Source organism: Rhea pennata, chromosome 3 (genome assembly GCF_028389875.1).
Source record: "Rhea pennata isolate bPtePen1 chromosome 3, bPtePen1.pri, whole genome shotgun sequence".
NCBI lineage: Eukaryota > Metazoa > Chordata > Aves > Rheiformes > Rheidae > Rhea > Rhea pennata.
This window is the reverse complement of record NC_084665.1, coordinates 19,438,898-19,459,026: the sequence shown is the minus strand read 5'-3', so window position 1 is coordinate 19,459,026 and position 20,129 is coordinate 19,438,898. Positions and strand designations below refer to the sequence as shown.

At 38.2% G+C, this 20,129-nt stretch overlaps 1 protein-coding gene across 1 annotated transcript in view; it reads right to left on the bottom strand.

Moving 5' to 3' along the window:
* Positions 1 to 20,129, bottom strand: part of ALK (ALK receptor tyrosine kinase) — a 319,150-nt gene that overhangs the window by 236,432 nt on the left and 62,589 nt on the right. The window contains exon 3 of the mRNA XM_062573543.1: positions 589 to 701. Coding sequence (XP_062429527.1) covers positions 589 to 701 — 113 coding nt within the window. The remainder of the gene's footprint in view (positions 1 to 588; positions 702 to 20,129) is intronic.

The window sequence follows — 20,129 nt, the reverse complement described above, 5'->3', positions numbered from 1 at the left end:
ATTACATACTGTCTTATGCAATCTCATTCTAACTATGACCATACTATTTCACAGTAGTGTGGCTATGGTTTTATCAGTAAATAGGTCATATCAGAGAACAGATGAAAACAGAACTTCAGATTTTGTAAGGGATGGAAGTTAAGAAAAGATATGAGAAGAAAAACTGAGTTTTGTACATGGCTCCTCTATAACATTACTGATTGCAACATATCACCCAAATGTTACAGTCTGGAAGTTTGTTTTACAGCTTTACTATATTGTAAATTTAGTTCAGTAGGTTGGCCTGGTAATACAAGTTCAGGGCTCCTTAAGATAATTTCTTGCTTTTCAATTTGGAAAGCACGCATCAGGGTGCAGTGGGTCCCTGGGGGCCAGGAACCATGGTGATGCCTGAGCCGGCAGGGCAGGGGCCTTGCCAGGCCCAGCAAGGGAGCAGGGCAACTGAGGGGAAGTTGAGGGCCTCAAAGCCATGGCAGAATGGATACTAGAGCACAAAACATTTGAGCTCTATTGTTTTGCTCCTCAGCTATACCAGTATCATTAGGCATTTAGTTACAGCCTCTTGAGGATAACATAAACTCTACTTACTGTGTCGTCCTCTATGAGGGTAGAAAGGAGATGTATCTTGCATGATCCAGGTCAAGTTCCAAGCAGAAGAATCAGGAAGAAGATGAGGGCTGCTTGTTGGGAGATCTGAAGTACTCAAACCTTTCAGCAAAAGGAAAAAAGAAACCTAAATGTTATGTATGTTACAATGGTTTGTATACTACATATCAAGCACAAAACAGCTTTACAGACCATATGCAATAAGCACTGATACTCAACTACTTCTTGGATGGGAAACAAAATTTAAACAGCATATAGCAATACCATACAGCTCCTTGATGGGCAGTAAAGAATACAGTATCCACTAAAAAACTGCAAGCTCAGTTATATGCAGTTCTATTTTAATAGAAGCAGAGTCATTAGAGTTTCAGTATCTGAAATACCCTGATACATGTGCACACAGGGAGAAAGGAGATAAATTGCTTTACATAGCAAAATTATTGTCACTGAGAAAACCCGTCGATTTTAATCCCACACTGATTCTAAGTTCTCTGACTCTCAGCACTTCAAAAAAATTTTTTTAAGCTTTGTTAGTGTCTGTTTGATCCTGTACATGGAAGAGACAAACATAGCCCCAGCTTCTGTTCAACAACCAAACGCACCTCAGAAAAGCTTTTGGGGATCAGAATGCTACAGTGACCCAGAACAGGCCAAGATCTGTACAAATGTGCATGGAGCTCTCCAAGACCTGAATGACATCAAAGACGCAAAGAAAAAAAACAGTATCTGAAGTAACCTGCAAGGTCAATGAACAAAACAGAATTCCATATACTTTGAAAGCACAGATTTTCCCTGTAAATATTTAAGTTGGATTTTCTGAAGATGGCAGAATCTTGAGTATTCTCATCTCATTTTGGAGGTTCTCAGGGTAAGGGTAAGGTTACATTTTGTAGAAACATGGCCAGGCAAAAGTTGGGCTTGGGAAATTTGTTTCATGCAACTGAATTAAACTCAGGTTTGCTGATATGTTCCAATTTCTCAGAGAAGCCATGAAGAATGTGTTATTCAGAAAGAAAGAGAAATAATATATACATTTTTGTTGCCTTAAATAGTATTTTTGTTAAGTAAGAACATTACTACAGTTGCTTGCTTGAATTCTTTTAGTTAGTAGCCAGGTGCAAGGTCCCAATAAAAGTTTGGTAAAACTTTCTATAACAATAGGAGTTAATTAATTAGAGTGATAATTAATTCAGAATTTCAAAGAACTATCCTCTTGAGTGGATAAAAAAAAGTGAATAATAAAAGAGGAATTTAAGAGGATAGTAGTAAGCAAGGCTGAAGCTTTGGGGAAAACCCCTGCTTTGATTTTACTAAAGCTCTGCCTAGCTCTGCTTCCCTTTTCCACTGAAGAAAAACATAGAGGGACTTGTCAGAAGCTTAACCAACAAGTATTAGTTGAGTCCTATCTCATTTCAGTATAATGTAATTTTCAGCACACCGCTGTAACTGAGTAACAATAGCGAAAACAAGAGAAAAGTAACTATTCTTTTGTAATAATTCTGTAACTCTTGCACTTTGCTTAGAGCAATCATCTTCAGAATAAGAGTGGTCCTGACCTTGTTTCATAAACCATCCTAGAGTGGCAAAGATTTAATTTCCCTAATGGCTACTTTAAATGTGGTCTATATTCTAAGTCATGGTACAATAACTGACTATCAACTATTGTTGTTTGTAATTTAGCAACACAGTGGAATAAACCAGTGATTTATGTGGGTAGGTATCAAACCTAGTGTCCTGACTTCAACTGGGAATTATGAAGTAATAGGTAACTATGGAATAACATTTATATCGGATTTTCCTTCCTAACTTCAAGACAGAGTTGACATGTCTTTTTGATATAGCTGATTATGGCAAATAATGTCAAGTTTCATTATAATAGATACAATTGCTACTAAAACCAGATTTTTCTTCCTATAAATGTGCTTCACTTTCATGCTAATATAAAATAATAAACAAAGCAATAATGCTAATAAAAACTGAGCTCCTGAAATTGTCTGGTTTCAAAAGCAATGAGTATATTATGTGTATTTTGCTTGATGTGAGATATCTGACCAGCATCAATATCCCTGTTGTACGCCATCAGTGTCCAGTGACTCTTTATTGTCCTAATGCTGGTTGTCTATCTCCTACAGATGAGAACTTCAGGGCCTCTTTACTCCTAAAAGACACAAATAAATGCAGATGTCATGCATACAGCATTGACAGAGAGCTAAGCCTTGGGATCTGAATTCCTCGAAAGCTTAACACAAACCTGAAAACTCTACCTGTTCCCAGTCTCTATTCCCATACAAAAATTACCTGAGTGAAGGTCACTTAGGTGCATTTCCTTCCCTGACACTGCAGACACAGAGCTCAAGATTAAATCACTAGTATCCTGACCAACCTTATCTGGGAATCAATAACATAATGATAACCTGAAGTACCCCAAAGTGCCTGGCACTTTTCACATTCAAAAAACATTTCTGATGGCTGTAATCCAATACACATCTCATTCCTCCAAATCACTCCTAACTTTAGCAACAGCTAGGTGAATATGTTCCCTCTGTCACCAGTATAGGCAGTAAATTGACATAAAAGATAATGTTGGACATCTGAGCAGAGAAGACAGGGCAGTCCACGTACCTGAGCCTTCCCTGTGTCAGCAGTGAGAGGCATATAAGAGAGAACATCAAAAACTGAAAGTTTCTCTCTCTTTTTTTTTTTTTTTTTTTTTTTTTTGAACCATACTGTGGATCCAGTTTGATTCATTTTAACCTAATAACCTTTTTTTCTTATTCTTCAGGATTAATCTTGTAACTTCATCTCAGATGACTTGCTTGGGCTATTGATCTGAGCTTGAAGACAAGATTGTATCAGAAGTTATGAATCCTTCCCAAGTAAGTTATCTTCAGAGAAAGATGCTGGGTAAAAGAGTTTTTTTATAGCCAGAAGGCTACTCTTCACAGTGAGGAATGATTTCATTTCAGAGAGAACTATAAGTTAGGCAAAAGAGAGACCTTTCCTCTTCTACCTCTGGGGCATTTTATGTCCAGAAGGGTAATTACAGAAGACCTGCATATCAGCTAAACAAATGCTTTTTGTGCAGCAAAGGTAATGCAAACTTAGACTACAACATAGCCATTTTACAAAATAAAGTTTTTTTTCTCTTTCCAAAACAATGAAGATTGAAGCCGAAATGCACTAAGAAATTTTCTTCTCCTTTTTAAATATGCAGACCTCTCCTCCTGGTTGTTTGTATCATGGTGCTCTATCACTTGTCAACAGTAACCTTTTTAAAAAAATTTAATGGATTAACAACTGGAAGCTGATGGCTCCATTTTTAGTAGCCAGAAGTTTGGCAAGGTACAACAGAGGGTTTTTTGATATTTCTGCCTAAGGGAACATCCAGGGCCAAAGTCTGACCCAAGGTATTCAATCACAGCTAGAAACATACACCTGAAGAGAACATTTGACATTTCTGTTTTTGAACTCATACAAAGGAATCTCCTTAGGGGATGTGAAATTCATTCAGCTCTCCAAGATTTTTGGTCAGAAAGAAAAAGAGAGAAAATGGTTCACATGTACTGAAGGCAAGCCTCAGGGCCACAAGTTCATTAAATAAAATATTTATATGCTATTTTAATGAAAAATATCTCTTTAATAGAATACTCCTACATGTTCACATAAAAAGAATGGAAAAACAAGAAAGCTTTCTACCTGGGTCATTTTTAAACAAACAAGTTTTTTCCCTTTCTCACCCTTTCTAGCAGGAAATAGCCCTAGCAATTACCATATTTATTTTCCTAAAGTTCTCTGCAGTGCAAAAATATAATTGCATTTTTATTTAAAAAATGCCATTTTTAACTAAAAAGTGCATCTACATGTCACAGAATATCTTAGCACAAGTCCTTTGCTTTTTACTACCTTTGGGTATGGCTTCATTACTCAATAGATTAACTTTCTCACTTTGCTGAGTTGTGTTATTCCTAATTTCTCAGAGCTGGTCCTCATAGAAGTTGTGTCCTAGCAGTGAAATAAGATATAATTTTTTTCCAAGAAAAATCTAAAAAATATATTGAGAACCAACACAGGCAACCCGGTATTTTTATGCTTGCATAGTTACTTTTACTTTTTTTCATATATACATAGAGGGTCTTACTATTGCTCTGTAAATCAGTGGTGATCTGAGGTGATAACCTTTCGTGTAGCTGTTGTCTAGACTTCACAGTTGCAACAAATTTGTAAGTAAGAACTTAGATTCAACAGTACTTTCAGCTATATCTACATCTGGAAGAATATGTCAAAATCATTTCTATTTGTTTTCATGGAAATTAGAAATCAATCTTAATCATAGTTCTGGCTCCTGTTTATAACAGTGATCAAAAAATAGTTTTTAGAAAAACTTAAAATTATGTGTTTAGAAACAGTCTCTGTTAAGATTTGGATTTTTCTAATCTCTGAGAAAGCCTAACATTTCAAAAAGGCTTATTGCAGATCTAAGTAAAAGGTAGACATTTTTCACAGAAAGTATATTACATATAATATTTTTTCCTTTATTGAAAAAAAAAGTCCCAAATCTACTCAGGGTCAAGTCACCTTCATTTCATTAAAACAAACAAAAAGTCTTATGCGACTAACTCAAGTACAGAGATCTCCCTCAGACTGTTCCTTTGAACCAGAAGCAGGATGAGGGAATCCTGGAAAGGGGCTGATCCAACGTTACCGGGCTCCAAAGCCCAGCATCTTCATCTTGCAAAAGAGGATCCCAAACATTTATGAAAGTCCTGGCTAGCTGTGACTAGTAGGATTTTCAGGCTTGCTGCTATATAGTTGAGTGTGTAGGTACCCAGAGATCCTTGCTAAAAGATTTCTAAACGCTTGGCTCCACAAAACTTCTTTTTTTCATTTTTTGGGGTGGGGGTGTGGGAAAGAGAGGCAGCTTGGGAAAAAAGATTGCCTGAGAATTCCCTGTAAGCTCATAGTTTTGCAGGTGGTCCGCATGATTGTACTAACAGTGCTTACATATCCACTTAGAAGTTTTCATTTCTTCCCTCTCTTCCCATCTGTAAAAATATGCCATGATCCATAAAAGTGCAAAGGAGGCATTATAACATGAAGGTGACTAGACACCACCCAAAATAATAAACAAAGAAATTGTTTGTGAAAAATCCATAGGTTAAACCATGCTCTTACAAATTATTGTCTAAATGACATAAGTACAACTCAAAATCTGATTACAGTCCAGGCAGAGAACAAGAAAAAAGGCAAAATTATTCCACTCAGTTACTTGATGTGAGTAGTTGGTGAGCATTACTTACACTAATAGGTGGATATACTCTAGGCTTTATTTTTACAAACTTTTTCTAAAGTACAAAAATACTCACTGACAGTTTGTCAAGCTTGTCTTTTTCAGTTGGAAAATGTATTTAATAATGCATTATGTTACAATGATTTTATGTCATATTGAAAGCCTGATGAGTACAAATAAATGATAGTATGCATGTCACAGAACCTGTGCTGGATTGCTGTGGAGAAGAAATTTGCATTTAGCAAGTTGTAGCCACGTTGTGGATAGTGAATTTAGTTAGACATACTGCATGAGGCATATAAGTGATCAACAATGCTGACTGACAGATGCTTGATGAGTAAATTTGGGAATAGTGTACTTCTTGTACATAAAACATGTCACTAATAAAACTGTATTTAACATAACAACTGTGTTAGCCTTCTGGCCCAAAGTACCCTTTTTTTGACTTTGTAAGTCTTATTTAAAATTTTTTGTTAACCCTTTTCTGTTAGAAAAGCATCTTCTTTCCCCAAACAAATTTGACTTTTCATTGAAAACACAAGTGCCTCAAAACTGACTCATTCGATCAGAAAGTATGCCAAGGAGCTCTGTGTCCTCATGCTTTCTACAGACTGGGCAATCCCTTTGCCCACTGTGCCCCATCCCATGGACATTTATGGATGCAAGGAGAATCTGTGCTAAGTCTCGGAAATGTAGGCTAGTTAGAAGATCTCATCCCTACCAGAAGAGAAGGAACATGAAGCATCCAAAATATGATTCCATAAAAGCACTGTGACAGGGAAATATTAACACAGTATTCTGTGTGTTCCTGATTATTACAGACCAAAAGAAAAAAAAATCCTGTGAAAAATGCTAATGAAAACAACATTGTTGTTTTCTTTTCTGCTTTTTGTGAATTCTTGTTGTCTTTGCTGCTTTTTGTGAATTCTTTTTAGCACTGGCATGCATACTGTGAAACCTAAGAAGTTTTAAAATTTCTACTTGGAGAGCAACTGGCATGATGAGACCAAGCTTATATTCTACTCAGTTCAACTAATATAGTTTAAAAATATACTGCCATCTAGAGCATATTACTGCACCTGAACTGCTCTGCAGCTGCTGAGGACCTGCCCACTAAGACACCACAAAACGGTGATGAATCATTGATAAAGAGCTCAGGGTCTCAGTTACAGAGCAGGTACTAGGAATGGCTTAAAGTTGTTGCTCATCTGTGTGCATATAAGAAAGCTTTAAAAATAAATCTACAGTAGATTGATCTTTCCATTAATAATCTCTTACAACATAATTAAACATCATCATTTGCAGCATGAAGGAAACAAAGAACAAAGTATTAGCAATTGAGCAGCTCTCAACTAGAGTTAGTCCTCTCAGTAGCTGAGGCTACTATCAAGAGAAGCACTTCCGCCTATCCAGCCTGCAGCTCTTCTAAAGAAAGGGGCAAAGCCCTTTAGCAGCAAAGCTTCATGTGCATTCCTAATTTTGGACACCTGTGCATTTTATCAGCTTTTAGATATCATAGCATCACAACTGGAGAAGGTAGAGGAGACTTAATGGGACTGCAGTATTTCAACACAAGGCAATGCTTGTCCTCCTCTTTATACTGATAACCTGTGCATCTGAAAGATCAACCACATCTACCAGTGAAAAGCAAACCATTTATGCCCAGCCATTTCCCGCAACATAGAAAGAACTCGGAGACACATGAGCCACCCCACCAGACACTGCACTCAACAGGAATGTGCAAGATAATGTCTGTGGAACAGGCAGCCTTCTGACTGAAGTGCAGTGCACTGCACACTTCAGGGTCCCAATGGCCTGAGGTTTTTTTGTGCACATGTGAAAATAAAGGGATCCTTCCATGGCTGTCTGGGGTATTTGTCCACTGTAGCTTAGAAAACCTCCAACAAAACAACATGTAAAAGGCAGTATTAATTTTTGGTCCATGTGTTAATTTCAGAGATTTAATTTAGTCCTTGGAATTCCTCTGCTGACTTCAGTGCTTGTTGGACCAGACTTTAGAAAGATTATCCTTTATGTGGTTCTTTATCCAGAGGACTTCAGAGCATCTCATCTGTCACAACTGGGGTCCCCATCCCATGCATTCTTAGTGTACACCTATTTCCATAAGACAGATTACTCCTGTGAGCATGTATTTCCTCACTCACTACCCACTTAATAAAACCTCTAGAAAGTATAGTGGCTAGCCTTTGAAAGAAAAAACATAGCAGTCATTTTCACAGAATTTTAGTATTTCATTTATGCATGGCTGCTTCCATATTTAACACACATACCTAGTTGGAGTTTCCCAACAGATTTTCACTTTTCTTATATCTTCTTCAGTAGTGTAATTAAGTAAAAAGAGAAACAAACTCAGAAACACAGCTGTGGACATTTAGATTCTCTACAGCCTGCAGTCCATGCAAATTTTAATACAAGTTCACAGTTCTATCAACATCTGTGTCTTTTGATCTGAGTCTCTTGTCTCTTTGTTACAGACTTCAACGCTTACTTTTTTTCCTCCCTATTTCTTAAGATTCAATGGCCAAAGTGACATGCAAAAATTCCTTGAATATTTAAATGTTGGAGCAATAATTATTTGAAGGTTTAGGTGCAGATCCAAATCTCTGTGGTCTGCAGGAGTCTGTTCACATTCTGATTAGAGAGCTTCCATAACCTTTTGAAAGTCTTTTTTGGATCAAGGTGATAGTGGTGGTAAATCTTCTGTTCTCCCATGCTTTCATACTACATCAGTACTTCTGGTTCTGGAGATGCCCATAACAGTTTAGGGAACACTGCTTTCATACACAGAAAAACTAATACAGAAGTTACTCACTTAATGATCCCCTTCCAACTCAAATGCATCTACGTTCAGACATAGCCTGAACATTTAAAATCCTCTGCCTCACAGTATTGTAGCATTGAGCTTGAATGGGGGTGGAAGGGAAGTTCAGTTCAGATGTTTGGAAAGGAATTCTGGAGTGAAGTCTCCCACAGAAACTGTGACTCAACTATGCTGTAGAGGCAGAGGGAACACCATAAGAAAGGTCATTTAGAGGCTTTGCCCAGTTTAAATCTGTAGAATAATTGCAATATCTTGTCATCTAAAGGTGATATTTTAAGAGAAGACACTTTTAAAATATACCTACTGTACCAAAACATAAAGTTAACACTCTGTAGAATTATATGAAGCACTGCATATGTACAAGATCCAAACTGTGAAGGAGTGACAGTTACAAATTTCGTGTCACTTGTATGGCTAAAACCATTTATTTGCTGCATTAGGCATTTCTGTATAAGAAATATTCTGGCAGAATAGCAACAAACATGCAAGATGTTTCTGCATCAGAAAAATACTAGACATTTGTTATTGATAGGCAAGCTGCATTATCATCTCTAGAAATAGCAAAAGGTTGTGATGACTATTTCAATCTAAAGCCCAGCTGTCTTGGCAGTAACAATAAAAACTAGTTCATATTCCCTTTACTGGGAAAGATGCCAATGTGCTTATATTGTCTATTTTCACTGCAACATTTAATTTTGCTTAAGGTAAAGGACATTGTCTCTGGCTAACTGTGGGGTATTTAGATGTGAAAGGATTTCTCAAGAAAGTTCTGCAAGTGCTACCAAAATGAAAGCCATAAAACACCTGAGTGAGAAATGAAAAACTCTTATTTTCACCCAGATAGACACCTCTGAGTTGACTATGAGTGGAAGTTGTAAAAGGGAAAATTACTGGCCATTTTTTTTTCAGTTGCAAAAGAAATATGAGAGGCAGTATCTCTGGAGATACCCCGGGTTTTTTTAGAGTTGTTTTTTTCCACTGTGGCACAATTTTGCTCTGTAGAGCTGCTTTCCAAAGATCTTTAATGTTACGTAATCCTCAGCATTCCCATAAGAAAGGAGAACGATGTAAAGCAGCACATGCAGCCAGCTACAACTCTCCTCTGCTGGATGGCACTAGAGCAGTTGACTTATGTCCTATAAGAGATTCTTCTTCAGCTCAAGTGACAGGGCCTCATGTGTGGAGCAGGATGGCTGAGGTTATCTTTGCTGATGCAGAGTGCACAGCTGTGAAATCCTACCTGCCTCATATTTGGCTTCTAATATAGGTAGCGCTACCAGATACTCAAGGCGACACAGTCACTGCAAGTCTAAGATAAGGAGAAAGAGGCAGGTGATAGAGAAAAAAGGAACTCTAAGTTTTCTCTATTGTATATTCTTAAATGCTACTATAGCCTTTCTCTACTGGGTCTAAGCTGGTGAGGAGGACTGGGCTGAGGCGCTCAGCCTTGACGAAAACATAAAGAGTTGTAAAATGGCTAGGAGCAGATACGAACCACAGGGCAGAAAAATGAGATGATGGATTTATTACAGAGTATCTTTTATATGTAAGAGAACTAACAAACCATGTGATAAAGTGACCTGCTCAAATTCACATAGCAAGTAGCTGGCGAAGTTTAGAAAAGAAAATAAACTCTTGTTTCCTTCTCTCCAGAGGTTCCTCCTTTTGCTAATCCAGCCACGTCTCTGTCAAATGACTTTACTCTGTCTTGTGAAAGCGAAATTCTGTACATCTGGCGCTGAGTGAGCGTGTGGAAAGGGCTTTCATCTACACAAAAAAACCCTTAAGGAAATGGCCTTGCAGGAATATCAGAAGGACACTAAGATATTTTACATAGAGATTTGGGGGTTTTATTTTTCCCTGAGTTTATGGCTGTCTAAATCCTTTCCTGCAAAAGTGAAGTAACTTAGCTTCTTTCCCCCTCAAACTCTGTGATGTTCTAAAAGAATTTCCCAAAGTGATTACCGAAAGGCCTGTAAGAGAAATGATTATAAATGGCTGAGTTAACTGCTCCAGACAGCCTTATCAGTCATCATAATGTGGCCTCAGCACAAGACTCATCAGGACAGGCAACTTGTCATGACAGATGACACCTCTTTAAGAATACTTCCTCCCATGGCTTTTCACCAAGCAAGTCCTCCTGGGATAAGGTGCTTGCAAATAATGGTCCTTAAGCAATAGTGAAGGAGGAATCATCGCCAGCTGCCTTCAGCAAGCTGCTTCAGGGCATCAGGTTTTGGATTTTTTTGTTTGTATTTTTTTTTGTTTGTTTTACCTTTAGTTTTACCTTTATTCTGACAGGAATGTTTTATCAGTCTGCATATATTGAAATCAAATTACTTCCAGGAGATGCTTTAAAGGTGAATTTAAAGCTGATGAAAAGCAAGACAAATTAAGAGAGAGAAGGCCAGAAAAGGCCGAGACAGCACAGCTACTCTCATGCTACTTTTCACTGCCCACCCCAAATGCTGTAAAACAATTTGCAATCTATGCCTCATTTTTGCTCCTCTAGAAAAGGAAGAGAGTATATATTTGCATTATGAGTCTGCTGTGGAAAGCAATAAGTTGAATTTTGCAAGTTGCAGAGAGCCTTCTGTGATGAGTACCATAGTAAAGCCCATTATAAATAAAAGCCAACTTATCACTCCGTGGATAATGTTTCAAGAACTGGGACTTCAGAGAGATAATTCCATTCCTAGCTTTGCTTATCTGCAATGAGATCTAAGATAAATTGTGTAGGTTCTCTTTTTACTTTTTCTTTTTTACCAGTAAAACGGAAGCAATCATGCTCACTATGCTTTGGAATCCTTGGATAAAAAGCAGTAAATATTTTTATCCAGATATATCAGAAGAAGAGTTTTCAAAATCTCATTTCCTGTAAACTCTATTGCCCTGCCCCTCACATACAGTTTTTAACATGGGGGGTGGGGGTGAGGGGAAGAAGCTTTTTTAAGAACAGTTGGCTTCTTAATGAGATACATTTTGGTCACAGTTAAAAGGCAAACATTTGCAATGAATAATTCTGTTTGTGAAATCTGGCACTTGTTGGCTGCTTGCAAATTGTTCATGGACAGTCCACAGTTAATGAATGAATACTTTGAAATTACTCAAATATTTACTGAGAACAGATTTTAGCCTGTAGGGTTTTTTTTGTTTGTTTTGAATACTATGCGCCATTTAGTTTTTCAGGTTCCTATGGAATTGAATGGGTGTTACATCTGAACAAATATCAGAATTTCTGTTGTGCAAGAAACTCTGTGATTTCTGTTTCTTTCCATTCCACTCACTGAAATGAACAAAAATAAATCTGAAGTTTCCTGGAAATGAAATCTTATTTAGGAAAATAGCTTGTGACCAAATGTTTTGTTTGGAGGAAATAAAATCAAAGGGTTTCACACTGATTTTATACAATACTATAGTTGCAACAGAAGTAAAAAATCCAAAGGTTTCCTTCTGGCAAAGCCAAAATATTTCATTCTGATTTCCTCCCAGACAGGAAAAGACCCAATATTTTGTTTAAATTTATATAATCCTATAGGAAGTATAGTTTTCAAAATGATATCTCCTGATAGAAACTCTGAGATCAGAAAACAACTTAAGCTGTCCTAATTCTTGTGCATCTGACAAGATCATGTCCTGCCCCATGACTGCCAGGACACTTCCATGGCAATCTGATGGCATGGAACTGGAAAAGCTAATCAGCTTGGCCAATGTGAAAAAGCTTTCTGTGACTCAACTAGTTCTTTTGGAAAATTTAGTAAAGAGCAAAACAGAGGGAGAACAGTTATAGAGAACGCATAAAAAATCCAAATGAAAGAAATTGGATTGGGAGAAGTCTTTTGAAACAATCAGTTTTACAAAGACACCTTTCTTCTGTTGAGGCCTGCATAATATCCCTCTGCTACTGACAGGAGTAGCAGAGGATTCAGGGCATTTTAAAGGTTCTTTTCATACAGTTTATCAAGTAGAAATAGAGAGGAGTTAGTACCACCAGCCCTCCAAAAGCCATTAATAAACAGACTATGAATTACTCAGGACTACATTTTGACACATTCTGGGAAACTCTATATAAGTATACGAAAAAATAAGTATTTATATTAAGAAATCTGTTACTCCAAACTGCTGTAGAGGGTTACTTCACAGAAAAGTACCTGCTGTGTGCCATGATGTAGTCTTAGAGTATCTTCCCCCCACTAATCAGTATATTGTGGAGAGGACTGCAGGGGCTGAGCACTGAGACACCCACCAAAACTTCTTTGCTTCTTTCATGATAGACCTCATCCCAGATTTAACCCACTCAAGTCAGGTGTCATAGATCTTACAGACACATTTCTGTACTCCTACTTAAGCAAAAATTGCTTTGTGAATATAAGTAGCCATTTTTCCATTCCATTTATTAAAAGAAATCCAGGCAAGAAGAATAATAAGAGATGTGTTTTTCTCCCATGATAACTTTATCTCAGGAGAGACTCTAGGCTCAGCAGGGTGTCTTAAATATAAGTCTGTGAAAAAAAATGGAAGCACATAATAGAGAAAGAGATCAACATCATAGGAATGCATTATAATTTGCAAAGAGAGGGAAAGAGGTGAATAATTCGATATAGCTTTTAAATTACACAGAGTGATCAGATGACTGGAAAGAACAGAGCATGTAAAGCAGGTTTTATCTCCAGACCACTAGCTTCATTGCATGGCAAACAAGATAACACTCTAATACAGCTTCAAAGTCAGGGTCCAGTTTTCTCTGGGACATTTATCCCATATCTTGATGACAATCAAGGCCACAGAGAAATGTTTTAATACCTAGAGTATCCTCTGTTTCCACTCATCACAGTACTCATCTGTCTCCCACTTGGGCTCCCTGTGCCAGTGTAACTGCCTCCTCATGGACATCCTATAACTGTTCTAGGCTGCTGGAGCAGTCTTCTGGATTTGGGCATATTTGCTTTACTTTGCTTTATTTCTCCTCTTCCTTTCATTTCCTCCAGAGAAGTTCTATGGGCAGGCACTCCTCTTCCCCTCTCTCCCCTCCTTTTTATATCCCTGCTGCTATCCTTTGGCTTAGTAAAGGAGCCAGAGGATTTGGCCTTCTGTGGAGGGGGAACACCTTTCTTGGCCATGGGAGCTAGTAATGGAGGCAGAAGCAATGCTGGTTCCGAAGGCGTTTATCCATCAGGTGTTTCTCACCCGTGTGAAGCTTATTTTAGAGCATCTGAAGGACACTAAAGGGATGGTAGGGGATAAGAGCAGGCTTATTCTCATGGTGAAGGATGGAATATATGTCCCTCCTGTGGGACAATGAAACCTGCCTCAGTCTGGCTCCTGCAGTTTCACATTAATAGCTGCCATCTCAGATACTTGTGCTCCCTGAAGACCCACAGTCTAGCATTTATCAGGGGGTAGTACAAACTTGCCAAGTCTCCCTTTACTTGCTAAAAATAGCAAATTACTTGTTTTTCTGTATTGCTATCTCTGGAGCACACCTGCTTACGTGAGGCTGATCAGCAACCAGCTTGCTATTCACTGGAGTTAACATCATTATCTCCTTGTACAAACTGCCCAAGCTACAGATTCAGTTCCCCTGTACTGAGCTTTCATCTGCCAGTAGTGCATTTGCTTTCTGACCATTGCATCTCAGGCTGCATGTGGGAGAGTTGAGAGCTTTCCCTCCCTCCATCCACTCCATTTAATATTTGGAAATGCAGGCTGCCTCGCTTCTCCAGACACCTCGCTCTCTTTTCTCCAGCAACCTGGCACTTCCAAGAGGAATAGCTATAGCCCAAAACTTCCTGCAACATCTATTACAACTAAGACAAATTCCCTCAGTAAAACTCTGATGAATTTTGAGGTGTGCAAAATCAAAATCCAGACTGGAAGCCTAGCTTGGAGGGATCTGTATCATCTCATGTCCAATTACTGCATAGTATGATATCACTTCTATTATAGTTTAAAAAGGATTTATCACAGACCTATCACCATTGACAGGTCAATCACAGTGCTGTAATCAAAATCCAAACTGCTACTTTTAAGTCTATTTTTGTGAAACCTTGACACTGGGAAACCAGAATTTGTTTGGGATGAAATAAAAAGGATTGTGCAGAACACCACCTAAACTTTTTAAGATAACCCACTTGGCTTTCTTTTTCTTTCTCTTTTCTTTTTCCTCGTTTCTTTTTTCTTTTCTTTTCTTTTCTTTTCTTTTCTTTTCTTTTCTTTTCTTTTCTTTTCTTTTCTTTTCTTTTTTCTTTTCTTTCCTAATTGAGAAGCAGATAGAAATGTTGGAGGTCAGTATCCAAATAATCACTTTCTTTACCGAAGTGAATGACAACTCCAGATTTTTAATATAATTCTACTGCACAAAAATAAGTTGCATAAAAAAAATTGTAATGGGACTTTATATTAACGCAGCAACAGTACTCAGCTAGAAAATGAAAAATGCAGTAATTTCCTAACCTGCAAACATGGCCTAGGGTCAGAGTTAAGCTGGATTTTTTCTCCTCATATAGTGTATGCAGAAGCAAAAATCCTGTAGATTTTTATTTTATGGGTTCAGTAAAACCTGTGCAGTCCCAATGCTTTCGGTGGTCAGGACAGGTTACTGACCAGACCCTGGGTTAATCATGCCATTATTGACAGCACTCTAGTGCCTAAGAGACTCTGTCCTGTGCAAGGTATTATTTTTGGTGGATATAATGTAGTAACATAGAGATTCCAGCTTGCTCAAATTTGAATTGGTTCTGCAGTGCTAATAGAAGCAAAAAGCAATGAAACTCATCATGTTGTCACTAACAGATTTTGTGTGTCTGAATGTACACATGGAGTAGCTCTATTAATTAAATAAGGATCTTTGTTGAATAGTCAGTCTTTAGAGTGGAACAGTATTTTAAGATTGCTAGCAAATTACATTCATTTGGGGAATTCATCAGGATTCTGTGGCATTCATAATTTTAGCATGCTCCAGTTTTGCAGTAAGAACAAAACATCCAATATCCCCTGCCTGCACGGTTGGTTTGAAGTGGAAGCAAAATTCAGCACAATCCATAGCTACTGCAGTGCCAAAGCTCAAAGATTTTTCTAAAATATAAAGCTTCCATGTGCTGGCTAAACATCAGGGACTTCTTTACTAAATACATTTAAAAAAGAAAATACTCTTCGTGATTTATGCAGTATCTCAACCAGTACCACACAGTTGTTGAGCTCTAGGCAACATAGAGCAAGTACAAAACCTAACACCAAGTGGGATCCAACCCAATACTTGCACCCTCTGGCAGGATCAGAGAAACAAAGTTTCCCCTGTTAAAGTATTGATTTTCCCAGACTTGGCTCAAATTTTAAAATAAGTATTCTTTAAAACTTAACTTTATCCTGAAATGTCAATGGTAAAAAAGAATGTAGGATTTGTTTGCCTTTTTTTTTTTTTTTTTTTGACTGAAGAAAATTGTGATCCTATAGGTGTGCAAGATCTAAAGGAGTCAAGGGGGTAAGTTTACCACTGACGAAAGCAAAATGAAATGGAGGATGAACAGATGCCAATGATTCTAGGATTTGTTTTTCAGTTTACACTAAATTTTGTTTTAAAATCAAGTGGATGAGAACAAACCAAGGTTGAAATTGATATGCTGGAGGGCAAGGCTGCCCCATTCCGCAGGCCCTACATAGGCCAAAGTGGGCCAACAGGAACCTCATGAAATTTAGCAGGGACAAATGCCAGCCCTGCACTTGGGAAGGACCAGTCCTTGTTAGACCACATGTAGCGTATGTAGTCCAGTCTGGAGCTCCCCACTACAAGAAAGACATCAAGGAATTGGCATGAGTTCAGCAGATGCTACCAAGATGGTTGAGAGCTGGAGCACTCGCCTTGTAAGAAGACTGAGGGAGCTGGGCTTGTTCAGCCTGGGGAGGGAATGGCTTTGAGGGGACCTAAAAGCAGCCTCCCAGCCTGCACAAGGAGGTGACTGAGAGGTGGAGCCAGGTTCTTCACTTAGGTGCATGGAGGGAGAACAAGAGACATGGTCCAAAACTGGAGCTACTGTGGTTCTGACTGAGAACAAATTAAAAAAAAAAAAAAATCCCTGTGAGAATGATTCAACAGTCGAATAGGAATCTAGAGAAGCCCTGACTGGACAAAACCCCGAGCAACCTGGTGTGAATTCAACATTGACCCCACTTTGAGCAAGCAGTTGGACTACAGACTTCTCAGGTTCCCTTCTAACCTGAATTATACTAAGATTTTATGAAAATAATTGTTGTCAATTTTCAAAATGATTTAGAGAACTGGTGAGTTTTCATTAAAAAAGCTATGATTTCTGCTGGTTTAGTAGAAAACCTATTTTGAATTCTTTCCTTCAGTGAAAACAGAGAAGAAAAATTCAGCTGGCACAAATCACAGCAGGTCAGCACTAAAATATTCAGCCTACAGATATCTCTTCCGTCTTACTTGGCTACTCTGAGGCACTCAATAGCCTCATTTTGCAGATGGAGCAGGCAGACAGTTTACGTGTCCATATTCATACATATTCCATAACAGAGTCCAAAGCTAGAAGACATGATTTGCGTTCATTTTGTATCAGAAACACACCTTCCTTGCATTTGGAGAATATTTTGAATGCTTTGCATATTACATAGAACCCTAGCATTAAGATTATGGTTTTAAGACAGCTTTTTGTTGCTTCTTTGCAGGATACAATACTGCATAATTCACTACTGAGAATAGCAAAGTCTCAAAGCTCTGTATTGAACTTTAAAACAAACAAACAAAAAAACCCAGAATTTCCTTTTTTTTTGTTTCTGTTTTTCATTCTATTTGTGCTTTAGGAAACTGGCCTAATAATGCTACAGTAATTCTATAAGTACAGCTTAATCTTAAACAATAACAACAAATGAGTTGCATTTGAACTGTTCAAATACAGAGTATGTTTGACAAAAACGCCAAGGGCTGCTGGTGTTATAGGGATATTGGCAGAAGCTGTTTCCTCAGTGGAAAGGAGACCATTTTTAGCATTTGCTGAGGCAGTTGTAGCAGATTAACTTTAGATCAATGAGTTGTTTGATTATTCTACTTCACTCTTGAGTATCTTTCAAGGCTTCTCTTTACCAACCAGGAAAATAAAAGCAATTTACAAATTTCAAACACTCTCCTGTTTTTTATCTTCATTCAGAAAGAAAGGATTTTTCAAAGGTGCCTGTGTCTCATCTGCAGCAAGACTGAGGAGTCAGAGTATCACCGGGTGCCACTACCTGCCTAGAGATGATGTAAGCACCTCAAATTGTCTGCTGGGCTTTGACAACCTCGGCACCTACACAGAACTTGTTTTGTCCCTGGTCCCAGCCAGCACCCACCTTGCTTCTCGTTAAGAAATAGGAAGGAAACGAGTGATTTGCATTTTTGCTTGTTTGAATTCCTCTCAATTCTAAACTTCTCTTGGAACTTTTTTCACTCTTTCTCCTTTTCCTCACACCCCATTCCTTGTTCATGAGTCCCTTGGAGGACTTTCAAAATTCAATACCTAAATGCATAGACTCCAGTCCCACCTTGCTCTCAACAGACTCTAGAAAAAAGCTAAGCTGGGAAACGCAGACCTTTAGCAGTCATAGCGCACAGCTTTGCAACCATGTTGGTAGGCAGCAGCTCATGCTTACAGCAAACTGTTTGCTCAAGGATCCCTAAATCCAGTTTGCTGAGCTCCTTCCCTCTGCTCCAGCCCTACTTGCTTCAGCCAGTTCTGCTTGCTTCCTCAGCTGCCTTTCGACTCAATGTTATCCTAACTGAGATCCTCCATATGGGTGAAAGAGCTCTGTCTCTACGATCACTGGTGTTAGGAGTCCCTCTCAGTCACACCAAGGCTGGGACCTGACTAGCCCCAAGAACACGAGGCTTCAGGGAAAGCCTTTCTCTAAGCACAGAGCACAGCTAGGTATCTGGCACTATAACACTGAGACACTGGCAAATCTGTGTCCTCTGATTTTAGAAATGTTTTAACATGAGTATTAAAAGCTCCACTTGGCTGTATTAAAAAATAATTTATTGCAGTATTTTGAAAGTTAAACACCGGTAGAACTGTTTCTAGAACAGCCTCCTGCGGCATATGAGACTTCTACATCTTCAGCAAGTGGAAGGAAATTTCAGATCAATATTTTTCTAAGCTGTGCATGTTTTAAAGATTGGGTCTGCTTAGCAGACAATAAATCCTCTACCTTTCTATGGCGATCTGCCCGGGCCCTGAAGTGGAAGTCAAGCCATCTTTGGTTTGCTATTTTTCCTTTTGTTCAGTTTTGGTTTGATGAAGGCTTAAAGCAATATATATCTCCCTTTTTGGACTGAGATCAGGTTCTTAATATGAAAGAGTGTTCTGGGATTTCTCCCTTATCTAGCAATACCCTCTGTCTTTTCAGTTGCATAAAGTAATGAAATTCATAGTCATATAAATGCTGTAGTGTTGGGCAATGCGATGAACAGACTTGTATATCTGTACAACATTGCAAATGAGTATCATAATATTTTACTGCTGTGCAACTAAGAAGCCATTGCTATATTCGTTCATTCATGGCTGTGCGCAAGATGTCCATTGCTCCTAAGGGTGCAAATAAAAAGTTTGCAAAGCTAACAGACATAGTAAAACAACTGTTAACAACTGCACTCATTTTAACACAGAACAAATGCAATGGAAACTTACTGTATCTTCCAGTGCGTATCTAGAATTTAGTCAAGATAAACTCATCCCTTCGTAGACAGATTTTGGTAGGGATTTAGGGACAAGGCTTACCATATTTCCAGTTCTGTCTATCACTTCTGTTTCTGCCTGTGGTGACCTTCTACAAATCACATAACTACCTAAGGCTTTTCTTTAGCATGTATTTTGTGGCATCATTTATGCTGCACAAACTAAAGGGACAATGCTAACATTTTATATTTTCCTTTCACTTCTTAATATGTGTATGTGCAAAATGTCTTAATTAGGAAACCTAGGATATAGTTAAAAAAAAGATGACATCCAAGCATACAGAGAACAATAAGGTATTTTGCTATTATCAGATAAGAGATATTTTATAACTTCATTAACAAACACAAGCCAAAAGGATATTAAGTAGAGATGGGTGAACTGGAGAAGATATAACTATCTATTGGTCACTGATAATGCTTCTAAGTAATGCTTACACCCTTTTCTGCATTCCAGTGTCTTGTTATTTCTTTCTCCCCTTGTTCTCCCCTTTTCTATCTTCCACCTCTGATTGCACTTGAAAACAAAGACACCACCTGCCTTCCCATGCACTCGCTCCAGCTGGGCCAGGAATCTTGCAGAGAGATCCGGACTAACATGTGAGCAACACCCTTGCTTCTTTCAGCTGAAGTCTGGATTTTCAGAGGAAAAAGAGTTAGGTCCCAATGACATTCAT